This window comes from Lissotriton vulgaris, chromosome 11 (assembly GCF_964263255.1).
Source record: "Lissotriton vulgaris chromosome 11, aLisVul1.2, whole genome shotgun sequence".
In the NCBI taxonomy this organism is placed as follows: domain Eukaryota; kingdom Metazoa; phylum Chordata; class Amphibia; order Caudata; family Salamandridae; genus Lissotriton; species Lissotriton vulgaris.
The window spans coordinates 822,781,877-822,799,355 of record NC_141699.1 but is presented as its reverse complement, the minus strand read 5'-3'; the positions used below and the strand labels follow the sequence as shown (position 1 = coordinate 822,799,355).

General features: G+C 44.4%; 1 protein-coding gene across 1 annotated transcript in view; it reads left to right on the top strand.

The window, feature by feature from the left end:
• LOC147683539 (kyphoscoliosis peptidase-like) overlaps positions 1-12,808 on the top strand; it is a 462,798-nt gene extending 449,990 nt beyond the window's left edge. The window contains exon 15 of the mRNA XM_086943931.1: positions 11,712-12,808. Within this exon, the coding sequence (XP_086800057.1) occupies positions 11,712-12,619 (908 nt within the window). The 3' untranslated portion in view covers positions 12,620-12,808. The remainder of the gene's footprint in view (positions 1-11,711) is intronic.
• Positions 12,809-17,479: the final 4,671 nt, after the last annotated feature.

Here is a 17,479-nt window from a genome sequence, read left to right as displayed (position 1 = left end):
AGTTTTAATCCAATTTTCAATGTATTGTATGGGGTCTGTCCCCTCCACGCCTTGCGGCAAGTTGAGGACTCGTATGGTGCTCCGGCGAGAGCGGCCCTCCAAATCATCGGTTTTGTGCTCCAGGGATTTCACTTTGGTCTGTAGTTCTTTGATGGCCTCCTGGTTGTCTGTACCTGCGGCCCCATCCGTTGTAGCATGTTTTCCCCTTGGTTTACCTTTTCAGCCAGTTTCCTGTGATCGTCCCTCAAGAGGTTGAGGTCCGTGGCTAGCTCGCCGAATTTACTCTCCATAGACACCCGGGAATGTTCTATAGCTGCTGGTACTTTGTCCAACTTGGTCGGCATATCATCCGTTTGCGGTGGTTCTCCATTCTGTTTTCTCTGGGGAGGGCTGCCTCCTTGTTGCCAGCGCTGGTGTTGTGGTCATTGTTCGCAATTGTCTCCCCAATTCCACCCCGGCTAGGTAATGGACCCCGATGGTGCACCTTGTGTAGTCAGGTCGTGTTGATCTTGCACGTGGGGGCGCGATCCGTCTTTTGCTCCCCACTTAGCACAGTTCCCGGTCCCGTGTGATGCAGAGGACCCCTTCGATTATCCAGTAGCTGGCGGCACCCACTGTCACCGATGTCGGGGTGCGGCCCAGAGCCTCCACGCCTCCGGAGGCCCCTCGGCGAGAAGGGGGGTTCGAGGATCTTCCAGGGGCTCTCTTGCGCCTGCTGTCCTGGTGCGACTCGAGCCTGTCGTCGGCGCCTGACGCCTGCCGCCTGCCGCGCAGCGGGGTCAGCTGCTGTTCATGGACCACCCCAAAATGGGAGTTCCGTGCCCTTCTGCTATCCTTGCCGGTCAGGGCCTTCGATGGGTTCCCCCTGCGCGGTCTGGCCTCTGGTCCGCCTCGCTACCCTTGGAGTCGGCTAGTGTGCACCGCCATTTTGTGCAGGCCTGGTGGTTACGTGCACGGCCCTTCAGCTATTCATCCCCCACAGCGTCACCGATCTTGCTGCCATGGTCTTCAGTACCGATCACTATGGGGAGACCTGGGTGGGGCTGTGGGCTCTCTCGTCGTTCACGGGACTGTCCCGGGAGGGCCCCGTTCAGGCCGTGAGCCCACTCCGCCGTTGACGTGCGTGGGGGCGGCAGGGTCCCACCCGGATTACCCTCTGTGTCTCCCCACTGGTGGGGATGTTGTGTCCGCGCCTTCACCACCGTGTCGGTGCTGTGCGAGTCTATGGGGACCGCTCTCCCCTGCCTCCGCCACAACAGCCAGTCGGGCCCGTCGTAGGGATTCAGCTGCAAGTCCTTCTCCTTAGGCAGATGCCGATGCGGACCCCCGCATTCGCTGTAGTGCCCTCTGTCAAAGCGCAGGCAGTCCTGAGGCACCCGTGGTCTCAGCTCCCAGCGTTCATCTCCCAGGAAATTGCGGCTGGACCTGAAGCAGGTAAAGCGCCCACATTCCTCCTTAATAGATGAAGGGGAGGGGGGAAGGGGTTGTTCTCCTTAGGGGGGCTCCAGCCTCACCCCCACCCCGCTACTTTTCGATCGCTGCAATTTTCACCCCCCCGTGTCTCAGGTCCCGGTCTTTCAGCTCCCGGTGCCCGCCGCCTCAGTCACCTGGGGTCCCCATGGCCAGCAAGGATCTTCTGCACCGCGAGCCCGTGGGACCTCCGGGGATCACCCAACGTACTTACAGTGGTGTTGGGGTGACGTGTGATTAGCGCCGATGCTGCCTCCTCAGTATCGGTGGGTCCCAGGCGGTGGCGTGGTGCCCGGGGCCGCTGGGCTCCTCTCCCTCAGCCTCCGTAACAATGTTAACTGGGCGCCGCCATTTTAGATGGGCTCGTACACCGATGGGCCGTTCTTGCAGCTCCTCTCCCGCGGCGACTAAGCGAAGTTCTAGGGCACCGCTGGCATCCTCCCAAACTCCCTAACTTCATAACACCACAATCTGGCATGGTTTTGGCATCCTTTGCCTGGCAAGGTGATGCTCCAGTGGGCAGCCAATCGGAGCACTCCGAGAGTGCGTCCGCTGTCTTGGCTGGCTTGGCCACTCCCCCATGTACAATGCACACTTGTTATTATTTTTGGTCTGTGACATTTTCTTGAGCCGTTTGGATTTTTCCTTCAGTCTTTGATACTGTTTTATTTTTTGTGAATTAAAATTTCAGCATTCCTTGTTATATTCTTTTTCACAAGAAGTTGTATTATTCCTTGTGGATCATCTTTCTCTTGACCCATTGGTCTTTTCTCCTTCCTGATGTCAAGAGAAGTTTTGTGTTTTGATGTTATCATCAATGCTATCAACATCTTCAATCAAGAACCTCAAAAATTGCCAAAGGCAATTTTTCCCCATTGTGGGGTTTTCCTTTGAGCTGTTAACCGCTAACACGGACTCCACTTACCTTTAACAACAACAGAGTTGTCTGTTTCTCAGGCAATCCAGAAAGGCTCTTTAAAAACTTCCATTCCTTGACACCCTGTCCTAAAAATTCCCTTGCTCTCGCATATCATTTCAAACAATTCCACCTGGCTCTCTGGTGAGTGCACCCTCAGGTATAACCCTGCCATATCTTAATCCATCACAAAGAATGTTTTCTTCATGCCAACTAGCCATGTATCCATTTTCAGGTTTGTAAAAAATAGTTGTGAGTGCTGCCATTATTTCGTATTGCAGTGCTCTTAGGTCGTCCATTGCCACTTTGTCTATACTATCTCCCACCAATTGATTCTTACTATACCCCATATGCTGAAAGAAGTAAACCATGTCCAGTATTCAGCCGTCACCTAGCAAGTCATCCTTAGGTCTGGTGTTTCAAGTGGTTTCTCATAATTGGCTCCTCCTTCAAAGTACCCACTCTCTCTCCTCCATCATTAAGGTTGTCAAGCAGAGAGTCTGTCCAAATCAAGGTGTCATACTTCTATTTTACACCAAGGATTTCAAACCTCTGCTCACAATCAGCTCATTGGTCCCCCCTTGGTTTTATGGCTTGCCTGTCTCACCCCCAGAGTCAACACATTAAAAGGCAGTTCTGCCAGCAGGTGCCTTCCTGTACACATCAGTGGGGATAAGAGATGAATATGACACACCAAGTTGCACCTCTGCAGTTTTCCAAGGGTAGCACCTCACTTTACACACGTTCGAGGGGATCCATCAACAACTTATGAAGGGGAACAGGTTTCCAAAGCCACCACATAAACCACGAAGAGAGAGCAGTTCAAGGAATTCCTTGGAGAGGTGTCATCTTGGCCGCCACTTAGCTCCATCCTCCAAAAACCCTCAACACTGTTTTAGGTTGCAATATTAAGCATTATTTAAAGTAAAATAAAATTAACTTAAACAAAACGTACTATATGGGTGCTTTTAATACACAATAAAATGAATGTGCAGGAAATTGTTCAATAGCAGTCCGTACAAGCACAGCATGAGAACAGATGGCCGCTAAAGACCAAAGCAACAACTCCTTCTGTCCACCACTTCCCACCTGCCCACTGGTGTGGGGAGGACCCACGTCTCAGGCAGCCACAACACTTTAGATTCCAGCTTCCTTCTGTTTATTTTTTAGATTCCCAACCAATAGTTTAGCTGTATTGAACTCTTAATACCAGCTTTAACTGTATGTAATATAATTTAAACATAATTTGATGAATCAATCTTTCAAGCATTTATTATGCTAAGATGCTTGGCTTGCTACCAATAGCGGCGGTAGCTTAACACACGAATGAACTGGTGGTTCAGTGTCATTGGACATCTTGAACTGATTACTTAATATCATTCAATGGAAGAGCATCCTATACTTTGTTTGGCTTGGTGAAACTTAGTGAATTTGACCCCGGTACCCTAAAAAAGGAAATTTAGTATCATTTTTTAAACATGTTCTATTAGCTTGTGCCTCCTATGACAGATCAAGACAGAGATATCTAAAATACTTTATGCAAGAGTTGTATGTTTGATCATACAAGGCTGGTAAATCAGGCTGCGATTGTGACCACCATTAGGGTCAAATCAGCGAAGAATGAGGAAGTTGCACTCTTCCCCTCCCACTTTTACACTGCATTTATGAAGGGCAGCAGACATTGTACTGTTGACCCTGAGGCTTCATTGCAGGTGAAAAGTAGGTGCCGCCCTGGCGACTGTGTTTAAGTATTCCGAATGTTAGAATATCCATGATATATTTTTTATCTTGCATGCACTGACTTCGGTGTGCGCTCCTCCCTCCTAATCTTATGTAATTGTTTGTAATGTATGTTCTATGTTCTGTGTGTTATTTGTAAATGTTGATAGCTACGTCATATCAGAAAAAAGTTAAAGCTGTTGGCATATTTCCACCTGGCTTTGGACCCAGCAGAGCAAAACCAAAGGGCGGATGCTCTAGTTGAAGTGCTGCTGTTCTAATCAGACCATTTCTATAGTTGAAATTTTAATCTCCAAAATTGTTTACATACAAAAATCTTCCTGTAAGGAGCAGGTTTCTCATTCTTTTTTCGATTGAGGCCAATCACAATTTATAACGCATTTGCATGATAAGTGTAAACTTCTGCCCACAGCCTATTTTAAAATTCAGCTTGCCTGACAAACATGAAGTCCTGGATGACCTCTATTGGTCTAGTTCTCAGTTGTACTAAATCCCAGAACGTTTCACTACTGGTGCATTCAAATCTTTATTCGACTGTCCAGCTTAGTTTGCCACTCTATCTGACCTGAACAACGAATTTAAGAACACTGGAGAGCACATCAACCGAAATCTGCCATCATCCCTTAAAGTGATGAGGTCATCAAACATACTTACACATATACTTCCAAATAAGATGAACACATTATCAGGGCCTCTGCTATGCCCTTCTGCTGCACCTTCTTATTGAATGTACAAAAAACTATAACTTGTTAAAAACAGACTGCTTAACTTCTTTTCCCATGCATATTTCAGGGCAACTCATCAAGTATCTTCTTGAATTACCTGGCTACCAGTAGTACAACGACTACCAGTGAACACATTGTTAGCCATTTTACCTCAACCAGAGTTACCAAAATCCAATCGTTACATCTCTGGCTACTTGGGAGAATAGCTTTTAAATGACATGCCAAATGACCCCACACTCATTTAAGAAATAAACATCTCTAAAAACAATTATAAAACTGAGGTTTTCAGTAAATGTTAATCCTGCATGTTCTCCTCCTCCTGCCTTTCCTTGAGACCTCTGCTCTGTATTAGACCCTTGGGGGCATATTAGCAAGCGGTAGCAATAATTATCGCTGACCGCTGCTAGCGTGAGGAATTCTATTACCCGCTATTGCGGGCGATAATCTCCATGTTAGCGTTGTATTAACAACGCTGAACGCCATGGAGATTAAAATCCCAGCGATAACGGGGATTATCGCCGTTTTCAATTGAATATCGCTGGTTTTCCATCGATATTCCATTGAAAATGACGTTAACCTTGCTGATAGGACAGGACAATCTTAGCCATGTAATCCACCTCCTATTGGATTACATGGCTAAGTACAGGTCACACGGCGTAAATAACAAGGACCCCCTGCTAGACAACTGGATTTGTTATACAGGGAAAGTAAACAATGTAATAACAGCTAACAAGTAAATAGTAAAGCCAGGGAGAAACAACATGTAGGAAGCACAGACCCCTATAAAAAGTACAAAATTGAATTTATTTGTAAATATACACATGTAGAGTAAAAACATTAAAAATTTCAAAAAAATACAAAAACATTACAACAAATTAAAAAACCAATAAATTCAATATAAAGAAATTATTTTTGTAACACAATTGTACAGAATTTCATAAAAGAGTGGCAGAAATAGTCATCAAAAGTACAGGTCACAAGCAGGCGTTAGGAAAGTAGCGTTAACTGTGGTTAGCTCTACTTTTCCTAACGCTCTGCTTATTAGCGAGCAGCTTGATAATAGGAGAAATGTCGCTTAGTGACATGTCTCCTATTATTTTGCCCTGGAACGCCCACTTTGCATCTCATTAGAGATGCAAAGCTGGGCAATGTTGACAAGGGCGCAAAATCAGCAGAACACGCGATAGCGTGTCTTTGCTGATAGGGCGATTAAATTATCGCCGCTTTTGCAGCCGTTTTCAGACAAAAAGCGACGGCGATAATTTCAAATCGTCTGCCTTGCTAATATGCCCCTTGGTTGTTTCCCTTGTCTTCTCTAACCTGCTACGCATTCCTCCGCGCTCTGTGATCTCCCAGCCTGGGATCTGTCTTGGCGACTTTCTAGCAGACTTCAGGAGAATATGCTCTGTGGAATTTAGCACTCTAAAATCTGTCAGAGACATAGCTTCTACGTTGGGCCCAGACAAAATTCTAAGAGTGTCAGTCCTGAATTCTGCCTTTTTTTTTGAGTTTGGAGTTTTATTTTTGTCTTTTTTTTACCAGAACAGTCTGTCAAATGCTCCAGTCTATGCCCCTGTGCCTGTTGTGTTGCTAAAATTGTATTGCAGTGGAAAAGAATCCTAGACCTCTGCTAGTATGAGGAATTCTATTGCCCGCTATCGCTGACGATAATCTCCATGTTAGCATTGTATTAACAACGCTGAACGCCATGGAGATAAAAATCCTAGCGATAGTGGTGATTATCGCCGTTTTCAATGGAATATCACTGGTTTTCCAGCGATATTCCATTGAAAATGGCGATAACCTTGCTGATAGGGCAGGACAATCTTAGCCATGTAATCCACCTCCCATTGGATTACATGGCTAAGTACAGGTCACAAGCAGGCGCTAGGAAAGTAGCGTTAACTGTGGTTAGCGCTACTTTTCCTAACGCTCTGCTTATTAGCGAGCAGCTTGATAATAGGAGAAATGCCGCTTAGCAACATTTCTACTATTATTTTGCCCTGGAACGCCCACTCTGCATCTCATTAGAGATGCAAAGCGGGCGTTGTTGACAAGGGCGCAAAATCAGCAGAACACGCAAGAGCGTGTCTTTGCTGATAGGGCGATGAAATTATCGCCGCTTTTCGGACGAAAACGGCCGCAAAAGCAGCGATAATTTCAAATCGCCTGCCTTGCTAATATGCCCCATTGTTCCTGTGGCTGAGATATGCCATATTGTTACTTGGAGATCAGTCAGCCTATCAGCAAGAACCAAATGTGTGTTTGCTTTTATAGACAGGGCTCTTGACCTTGTCTTTCCATCTGCTTCATCGTCCACGTTTTACATTGTTGTGTTTAGTCTGTTTGAATCAGAATGGAGTTTGTTTTGATCATTGGAAAAAAGGCTCTCAACTTTTCAAGGCAAGGTGTGCGTGATATGGAGCAAATATTTGCTGTTGACAATATGAGCTATCTATCGCCTCAATGAAGTACAGTACTGGGACGGGACTCCGTTCTTAAAAAAAGAATGCAAAGTTGCCAAGGACAGAGTCATTCTATTTCCTTAGGTTCATTAAAACAGGTCTTGTGTTTCTTCAGGAAGTGCTGGAAAGACTTTATGGTCAGATAGAGCTTTTAGGGGAACTGAAATGCATGATACCTCGAAACTCAATAGTGAAGGTGTCAGCAACGCTGTTGGGAGACGTATTTCCCTAAACAAGTGGCTTTTTAGTTCGATAGAAGAAGGTATCTCCTATAAATCCAACATTTACCCTCGTGATTGTGTCGAATAACGCTAAATCGTGAATACAATGGGGCATATTACCAACGATTAGCGATATTTATCGCTAACTAGGCTTAGCAACGAATTTTTTATCGCTAAGCATCGCCGGAAATTATCGCTGAGATAACGTGCTATTAGCAACGTTTATCTCCAAAGCGATAAATTTTCCGGCGATAGCGTGAATATCGCTGAGAATACAGCGATATTCATGCATTAGCGACAAAATGCTCTTAGCCATGTTATCCACCTCCCCATGGATAACATGGCTAAGAACTGGTCAGAGCAGGCGTTCGTTTTTGGCGATAGCGGGAATATTTCCATCGCTACGCCCGCCTTGCTAATAGGCGATAGCGACGTTAGCGACTGCTTTCAGTCGCTAACAGGTTGGGTACACCCACTTTGCATGTCATTAGCGATAAATATTGCTGACATGCAAAACGGGACCCAAACCGCTCGCTATCGCCTAAAGCTGTCGCTAACTGCTGTTAGCGACAGCTTGCTAATAGAGCGACAGAATTATCGCCGCTTAGCGGGCGTAAACGGCCGCTAAAGCGGCGATAATTGCCTATCGCCCTGCTTGGTAATATGCCCCAAAGTTATGAAATGGGAGCCTGTTTGGCATTGTTGATTTTAAATTCTTTGCATTTTCTCAGGGATCCTTTGTGAAAAGTCTCCTTAATGTTCTGGAAAGTGTAACCTTCGATCAGGCAGTCATTCAGACATTGATAGATGAATGAACTGGTTCTCCTTAGGTATGCTGCCACTGCCACATGCCACAAGCATTTGAAGATGTTTGTCCTTGACCTCGAAATCGTACAGCTTACTGCTCAATGACATCAGTCGCTTCAATGCCAGCCTGTTTTGTTGAGAAAGCTGATGCTCTAGTTGAAGTGCTGCTGTTTTAATCTCACTCCAATCTCAATCCTGAATAATTTTAAAATACATTTAGGTCGAAGAATGTTCCTTCCCTTGGCATCACTAAAAAGCTGGGACTCTCTGCTTTTTGTCACCTTCGTGATTTCTTTGCCGCCTGATTCTTCTTTGATAAATGTTGACAAAATTCCCATTCCTTCGTGGTGGTAGGTGTCTCTCTGAGGCAGACTACAGAAAGCAGGAGAGTGTTTGTATTGTATTTTTGCTCACACAAATATAACTTTCTGAATAGTGGTGCCTGTGAAGGGCTGTTGAAAATTATTTTTTTAAAACTACCAGATATTATTCATAGATACAAAGGCAATATAAAAATCATGACTAAATGTTCTGTCTGGTGAGGTCATAATAGCAGAGCCCAGTGCAGAGGCATGCTGCTCCCAGGAGCCAGAAAGAAACAGCCCATTGTGGAAGCAATTGAGCTGTTGGCTACTTGAACGGTTATGTATTCAATTTTTATCTTGATTTTTATTTTGATCTTTTTATTGCTCTTGCTTTTAAAGTGATTCTATCGTGCTGGAAGGATAACTACACCTTATCTGTTACTACTTGGTGGAATTTCATTTGTGATGAACATAGGATTGCTGTTGCCTCCTCTACTTCTGTTTCTAAAAATCAAATCTGATCTTCTCTGGCTGCCTTTCACTACTTATCTTTCTTCCAAATCTCCCAAGTGAACGCATGACCATTTCCGTTCTTGCACATTGTCCATATGTACCGGTTATGAGTCTTTTTCTATTCCTTTTCCTTTCCCTTCTCTCTTTTCCTTTCTTTCTTTCTTACTTTCTTTTCTTTTCTTTTTCCTATTCTTCCATTTTCTCCTCTTTCTCCTCTCCACCTAAAGTTTACATGTATTACATGCCATTTGTTTTATTCCATTTTTCTTTTGCTCCCCACTTCGTATTGTATGGCTTTCAGATTATACTGTATTTGAAAAAACTTGAATAAAAACTTTCTTAAACTAAAAAAAAAATATATTCAATTTTTTAATTTCTTTAAACTCTTACCTGTTAGGTCAGTTTCATAATTTTATTCACTTAAAAAGATTTCGGCAAACATCAATTCAGCCCACTAGTTCCTAATAGTGACATACATGAGTTTAAATTGGCTATTTTTTCAATAGATGTTTAAAATGGGTTGATCCGAAATCCTGGATGTTAAATTGAATATAATGATTTAGTCAGACCAACTTTATTGTCTTAGCCCTGTCAGCCAGAATTTGTTAATGTTTTATTGCCTCAATTAAAGCTACAAGATAATTGTTGACCTAATTGCTTTATTGACAGTTCATCTGCTTCACTTAAACCGATCCCTCTGGTCAACTATGTTCTGGATGTTTGTGTTATGTCTTTTGTTAATACTGGTTCAGTTCAGTTCTTGGCTGCTGCAACTTTGCCCTGGATTTTGAGACATTGCCTCTCTTACGCATCTTGGGAGGGCTTAGAGTACCCACTGCAAATATATTTGCATTTTATCCAGTTTTTCTAATTCCACACCCTCTAAAACTTTGCTGCCATAAAGTTAGCTATGTTACTTTTTCCTTGCAAACCTTACAAAGGCGAATGTATGCTTCAGTGTCATACTTATCATGAAGCCATATCAATAGACCAACAATACTTTTCGTGTTCTCGTTTAATTATCTTGAAGTAAGCATCGTTTTGTGTCTGTATACACTGCTAATCCTGCCCCATTGTCAGATTTGGCAGGGTTGAGTCATCTACATAAGGAAATAAGTGCTATTCACACCCATGAAATTGGGTTTCCATGTTACGCACCTCAAATATGTATATACCCATTAACTGATCAAAATCTACAACGAATGGTGTGAAAAATAGGAATGGCAATAGCCAGCATCTTATAACCCCTCCCCCCTAACATAAATTATTAAACCTGTCCTTGTCTGTCAAATCTCAGCGATGCAGTAGGAACAGTATGAATCACATGAATCTGAACCTGTAAATCAAAAAAACAACAAAATATAAAGATGCAATTCATCCCCCCCAAAATGTAAAACACGTCACAAATCAAAAGCAAAGATTCATACTTAATTGTATTGAAGAGAAGATGCTCAAACAATGGCTTTTAGAATATCTGTTTAAGATTAAAAAGCTATAAAGTACTCCCCAATACAGGAATATGAACATTCCATAGAATAAGAATATTCCAAGGGAAGGTACAAGTACGTTATAATAATAATAATTCCTATTTGCAAAGCACGGTCATATATCACCCCTTTAAGGGTTTCAAGGTGCTGGTGACATAGTGGAGATTAAGGGGAACATGCATCAAGCTTTTTACTGGTCGCAAAGGGGCTGATTTGCAGAAGCGTCCCATTTGCGACCGGTAAAAAAGCATTTGCGATGCATGAAACCAAAATGCATTTGCAAAATAGGTAATCACTATTTTGTGATTACCTATTTTGCTAATGCATTTAGGGAATCGCAATTTGCATTTCCCTAAATGGAAAGCATAAAGCATTTTGAAAATGCGACTTTGCATTAAAGATTCGCAAATTTACCATCCATTTCGAATTGATGGTAACTTGCAAATCCTTGGAAAAATTCACAAAATTACATTTTTCAAAGTGCCATGTGGCGCACACACATGCCCTTAGGACGTGTGTGCGCCACATGGGCACACTTACCTGTTTGGGAGTGCATCAGGGGAGGCGTACCTAGTTGGTAATCGCAAATTGTGAATGCTTTCCCATTCATTCCTATGGCCCTCTAGGCCCGTAGGAATGAATGGGAAAGCATTCCCTAATAGCGAATCGCAATTTGCGATTCGCTCTTAGGGAATGCTTAGGAATTGCTATTTGTTTTGCGATTTCATCATGCATAAGTAATTGCTACTCTTAAATAGCGATTTCTTAAAAATCGCTAATAAGGAATCGCAATTCCTTATCTTGATGCATGTGCCCCAAAGTGAGCTAATGCCCAGAGTCACATGCTGCTGAGCTGAGCTGCTGCCGGCAATTGAACTGTGAACCCCACGCTACAGAGTCAGCCGCTCTGGCTGTTGCTCCACACCTCTCCACTTGTTATCAGATAATAATCATAAATCCCTAAAGTACTGACCAGTGTGTGAGACTATGGAATTGGGAAGGTAACTGTTATGAATTGTATGGAGGCAGACACTAATTTATTCCTTTCATTATCTTTTACAGTAAATGGAAAGCTGGTTATCTCGGTGGAGGGACGTTACCCTACTCTCTTCACATTTAAATTAAATGAAACTGAAAGAAGGGGCCTGATGACCCTAAAAAAGGGTGGGATGAGGCTTGAAGTATATCCACAGGAAATAGGGACTCACAGATTGAAGATCTTTGCCAAATCTTCCAACTCTTCTGCTGATGAATATTCATCTGTACTAGAATACGTTGTGGAGTGCAGCTCTGTGGACAAGAAGATGAAGATCCCTAAAGAGCTGGTGAACCCAGTGGGCCCAAGCTGGGAAACTGTGCAGAAAGGTTTCCTCCAACCTTCTCACCTTGTTCCGATCATCCATACCGACGATGGGCGCGCTTCTGTCAGCTTCACACTGAAAGAAGACTTGGATGTGTTTGCCACCCTGCACACCGATGACATGACAATGACTGAAGATATTAAGAGAAAGCACATATTCACATGGCAACATGAAAATCGAGTTATGTTCAAGGTTCAGCTCCCTCAAGCCGGAATGTTTGTCATGCAGATATATAGCAAACCTAAAATGGAAACGGGGAATAGCTATAGCTATGCGCTTAACTACCTTCTCTCCTGTAGCAACTCTGCAGTGAAGTGGCCTGTGTTCCCCTTGAACTATACATCCTGGTTGAGACACTATGAACTGATTGAACCAACAGCTGGGGTGTTGCCCGCTAACCGCAACGTGCACTTCAAATTAAAAGTTCCTGGTGTGAATACCGTGTTTGTTAATGACATAAAAAAAGGCCCCCTGGCTCTAAGCGAGGATGGCTACTGGGAGGGGTCTTTCAACACTGCTGGGTGCAAAGATGTCAATATTATGGTTCAGGAGTCCCCCAACAGGAACTACTACATGACTATATTGAATTATCGGGTGGAGCACCCGTAAACAGTTCTCAATTATCTGGCTGCACCTCCATTCTTATTAATGTCTTTTAAAGATTTTATGCAAATGCATTGAAATTTAGACAACCCTGCACTTTAATTTCACAATACGTTAAAAACACTGTCTTTGATTTTGTAATCCAGTGCTCACTAAAATAGATATGTTCAAGAGAATAAAATATTTTATTTAAAATGCGGTCTCCTGTCAGTTGAATCCTCTTCCTTGAACCTACCACTTTGTTTGCCATTAGGCCAGTAATCGTTTGAAGAATGCACAATTTACTAAAAATTGTAGTCTAAGGAAATTGCATGGAAAACATATTCATCTATATTGGTGAGTAGAAATGCATCAACATTAAGCTTGACAGTGACATTTAAAATAACAGTGACATTTAAAAAAAGGGTTGACGGTCAAAGATAAATACATTTAAAAAGAAACTGAGCTGGATATCTTAATTTGTGTCAGTGTGTAGTGGGGCTGGACTCAAACACATTTTCGTTAGTATCTGGGACTTCTTTATGATTGCTGAGACAGAGATTATATTGCGCAGAATAATGTGACCCTGTTTTTCATTTTGTGCTGTACTGCTACTATTCTAACTAATGGTATTCTATTTATGCACTTTACAGAGAGTCCTGGGATTTGCTTTGCCAACAGGGCAAATCCCAAAATTGTCTGCACTCTGAAAATATTCTGTTTTGTGCATTGTACACTTTTGACCCTATAGTGTTGTAAGAGAAAGCCAATAGTCAAGCTGCGGAGTAACTGCAACACTCACAACCAAGCTGGCTGCTCCTGGCACTTGAGGTTGTCACCTCGTCCCCCCAGGTAATTAAGTACTGGAGCCAGGAGTGATGTTTGGTTACTTCTTTATTCACTCAGTGCCCTGCTCTAACTGCCCCTCCGTCCTTGTCCCTCCTATTCCTGTTCCTACTCCCAGCTCCGCCCCCCAACCACTAGACTGCATCACGACACGTCATCTCCCCCCTTTCTTAACAAACGAAGTTGATTTCTGAAACGTCTATAGTTTCTTGTCAGCTGCACAGGGCTGCGACCCGTCTGTTTGAGTCATGAGACACATCTCCATTACAAACTCAAGCTCAGTCTGTTTCTCAGGCGTCAGCAGGGTGCAGTCTGTTGGAGATACTTTGTTGTGTCTTTCCGGCTGTCTTGACAGGAGTATCGCTTCTTGTGATGTGGCTGTCGATGGCTCCGCTAGATGCCGGCTGTCCGTATTCTTTTGTAATTTTTGTTTGAGTGGCAATTGATCTCTTACATGTGTGGACGTTGTTTTGGTTCTCTTCCGAGCGCCTGCATGCACTTCTATTTCTCGTTGTCTTATTCGGTCAGGGGCAACACTGTCCTCCTGTCCGTGGACAGGCATACCAGACAACATCGGTGCACGTTTCCCTTCTAACTGATGATGATGACCTCTCTTTCCCAACGTGTTGGCCCTTCTGGGTAGGGTGACTGGGTGGTCCCTTCCCGCCCGGCGGGTACAGTCACCTGCATCTGTGCTTCTTCTGAAGTGAAGTAGTGTGGCTCACTGGTTAGAGGCGGCAGACCCGAGAGCAGAGGACGGCCCGGGACCAGGGTTCGATTCCCGGCGCGGCAGGTTTCTGGACCAGGGTCAGCGGACTCGATAATTCTCTCGCCTCGGTGCCCACTCTGATCAGCGATCACACTCGGCAACTCTGGGCATTAGCTTGCCTCATCTTCACTAACGGCCCCACCAGACCGCCGGGGATGCCTGGTCTCACCCTGGAGATACCCATTAAGGGACCATCTCTCAGGGAAGCCAGGAAGGGTTTCGCAGCGGTCGAAGCGCCTTGGGACCCTACGGGTAAGTAGTGCGCTATATAAATGCCAATACATTCTGTGCCCCCTTTGCGTAAGCCTTGCTGACCCCTTCCATGGTGAGGGTATATTCTTCACGTCATGATGTTCCTGGGGCTGACATGGCATGTTGTTTTGTGGGGAGTTCAGGCATTGTGGGTTGTTGGCCTGAGGTGCGTTACTTTGGACAGGGAAGACAGTCTTTGCTTCCACTGTGTTTTCAGGTGGTGGACACCGTGACCGTTGTCGGTACCAGGATTCTGTTGATCTAAGTCATGGATACTCACAAACTTTCTCTCGGGGGCCAAATTGAAAGTGTGGTTTGTGGCCGAGGGCTGCACCGGTGGGGGCGGGGTCAGTGGGGGAAAAAAAATCACTGCCATTTCAAAACATTACTAGACAATGCTGTATTTCCAAAGCAGTTGTAACTACATGGAGCACATGTTTATAACATGTTTTTATTATCAGACAATAGCAATCTTAAGTGGGATTGCATGGCAATTTGCAGCAACCGGATATTCAGTACAGACTTCAGAGTCCCAAAAACAGGCATCATTTGGCAATTGGTGAGCATAGAAACACAAACACACATATGCCCCTCAAACAGCAGAGCCAGTGCACATTGAGGATAACGAAGTTATGTGTGGATTGACATTTATATTTAGGGCAAAACTAGCTGGCAAGCAACTGAGGGATGTCTCTTTACTGCCTTTCCACTGTTCTCTCTTCTTCATCTTTATCAACCTCTCGTATTCTCTCCTGTTCCCTTTTCTCTCAACTAATCACCTCTTTCACATTTCCTCCCTTGCTCTCCTAATCCCTTCTTCTCTCCCTTGTTCCTTTCTTCTCTCTCATGTTCCTTCCCTTTCTCTCCTATCCCCCAATTACCTTTGCTGTTACCTCATTTTTACTCTGTTTCCCCCTTCCACCTCGAGCTGTTTTCTCTTCCCCCTTGCTTCTCCTCTATTCTCTTTGCTTCCTTTCTTTGCCCTCATTTTGTGTCTCCTGTTCTTGCCATCCCTTTGAGTTCCCTCTTATTCGCCGATTTCCTAGTTTCTACAACCGCTGGAATATATTAAATGCATATGTTTCTTCATGGCATTTTGGAGTGTACCAGACAACAAGACCCAGGAAAAATCTCTGAAGCTGCCGCGGCATTGGCTCTGTGAAGTAATAAGGCCTGATTGATTGTTGAAATGCAGCCATTCGTCTCCCGCCGACATGAAATATTTTACATTACAAACTGCACATACAATTTGTGGCCGCTCGTGGACGGCGGCACGCGGCGGGTGCCTCTCACCACAAGGCTTTGCATTAACACAGTGCAGATTATCTCCTGTGCTCGGAGAACAACTTTAACACGCTTAGTGAGGGGTCAGAGGCCAGCGAGGTGAGGCATGGTACACATTGTAATACCACCACTAATAATAATGTAACTAAACGTGGTTCTTCTTTCCCCTCACTCACACCCCCTCCCCCTCGTGAGAAGGGGAGGGCCACTTTAATTTTTAATTTCAGGTCGAGTTCTAGCAGTTCACATTTCTTGTAATCCCCCAGGAGAGCGCAGCGCTCAGTGGAAGGGCGCGTGCTCTCTCGACCCCCAGCAATGCATTGATGATGACTTCAGTGGATTCCTGGGCCCTGAGAAGCCTGGATGTGAAATCAAATCACTCGTAAAGGCAACTTGTCTGAAAGTAGGTCTCAAATAACAGACACAGCAGAATTCACCTAAATATCTGTCAGAAAGTGGCTGCACAACCCTTCTCTTTGACCTTTGACTTTGCTGACTGTTTTAGATTTTTTTTCTACATTCATCGTCAAAACCTGAAAATTGAACAGTGAATATCTGCGTTGATGTCTTTGTTATATAATTTTTAATTTTGAAGAGCATTTCCCGCCAGTGTCGTCCTCCTGAAATACGGGCTTTTAGCAGAGTACATTTTCACGTAGCTCATGGATTTGATATATAGAGTCAAATTTGCAGGTTTTTACTTACTTTTTTTCCCCAATGATTGTGTGTAGTTATGCCAGTACCACTGTTTCCTTGTTCCATAAGCTTTTTACTTACAGGGGCTGCGAGGAAGTCGACTTCGTCACGGACACAGGAAGCTTTAAAAGTCAGCTGTAACAGCGCTAGTTACAGCTGACTTAAAGGGTCTGTGCTTCGCGCCGTGTGTGACGTTTCTGAAACTCAGGCCAATCAGAGGTAATACATAAACAGAGAAGATGGTCGCAGGAGCAAACGTTGTAAATACGTGTTGAATACGTATTCACTACGTATGCTCCTGCGTTCGGCCATCTTCTCTGTTTACAGGTAGGAACTCCTACACATACACGAGTATGTGTATGACTCGTATGGCAAAGAGGTCCGGGGGCCGCCAGGGAAGGCCAGGCGGGCCGCCACTGGCCCGCGGGCCGTACTATGAGTACCCCTGATCTAAGTGATCGTCCGGACATGCTTTCTGAATCGGTCGATGACACACTCCTGGAGTTGACGTTATCGAGGAGACACTCCTCTGGGTGCATCTCTTGAAGTGTCTTTTGTGTTATTGCTGTGACGGGGTTGTTTGCTAGCCACGAGTTCAGGCATTGCGGGTTGTTGGCCTGAGGTGTGTTACTTTGGACAGGGAAGACGGTCTTTGCTTCCACTGTGTTTTCAGGTGGTGGACACCGTGACCGTTGTCGGTACCAGGATTCTGTTGATCTAAGTGATCGTCCGGACATGCTTTCTGAATCGGTCGATGACACACTCCTGGAGTTGATGTTATCGAGGAGACATTCCTCTGGGTGCATCTCTTGAAGTGTCTTTTGTGTCATTGCTGTGACAGGGTTGTTTGCTAGCCACGTTTTTACTTCTTTGGGTTGATCTTGGAACATTCGACTCTTCTCTGTTTTCTCCTGATCACGGATGGCTTGAGCGTATGCGTCTTGAGTTGTTCGAGTGTGTGTGTATCGGTTTCTGGAGATGGCGTGGCTTGTCCCCTCGCCTGTGTTTTGTCCTTTCCTCATAACCATTGAGTCGACTGT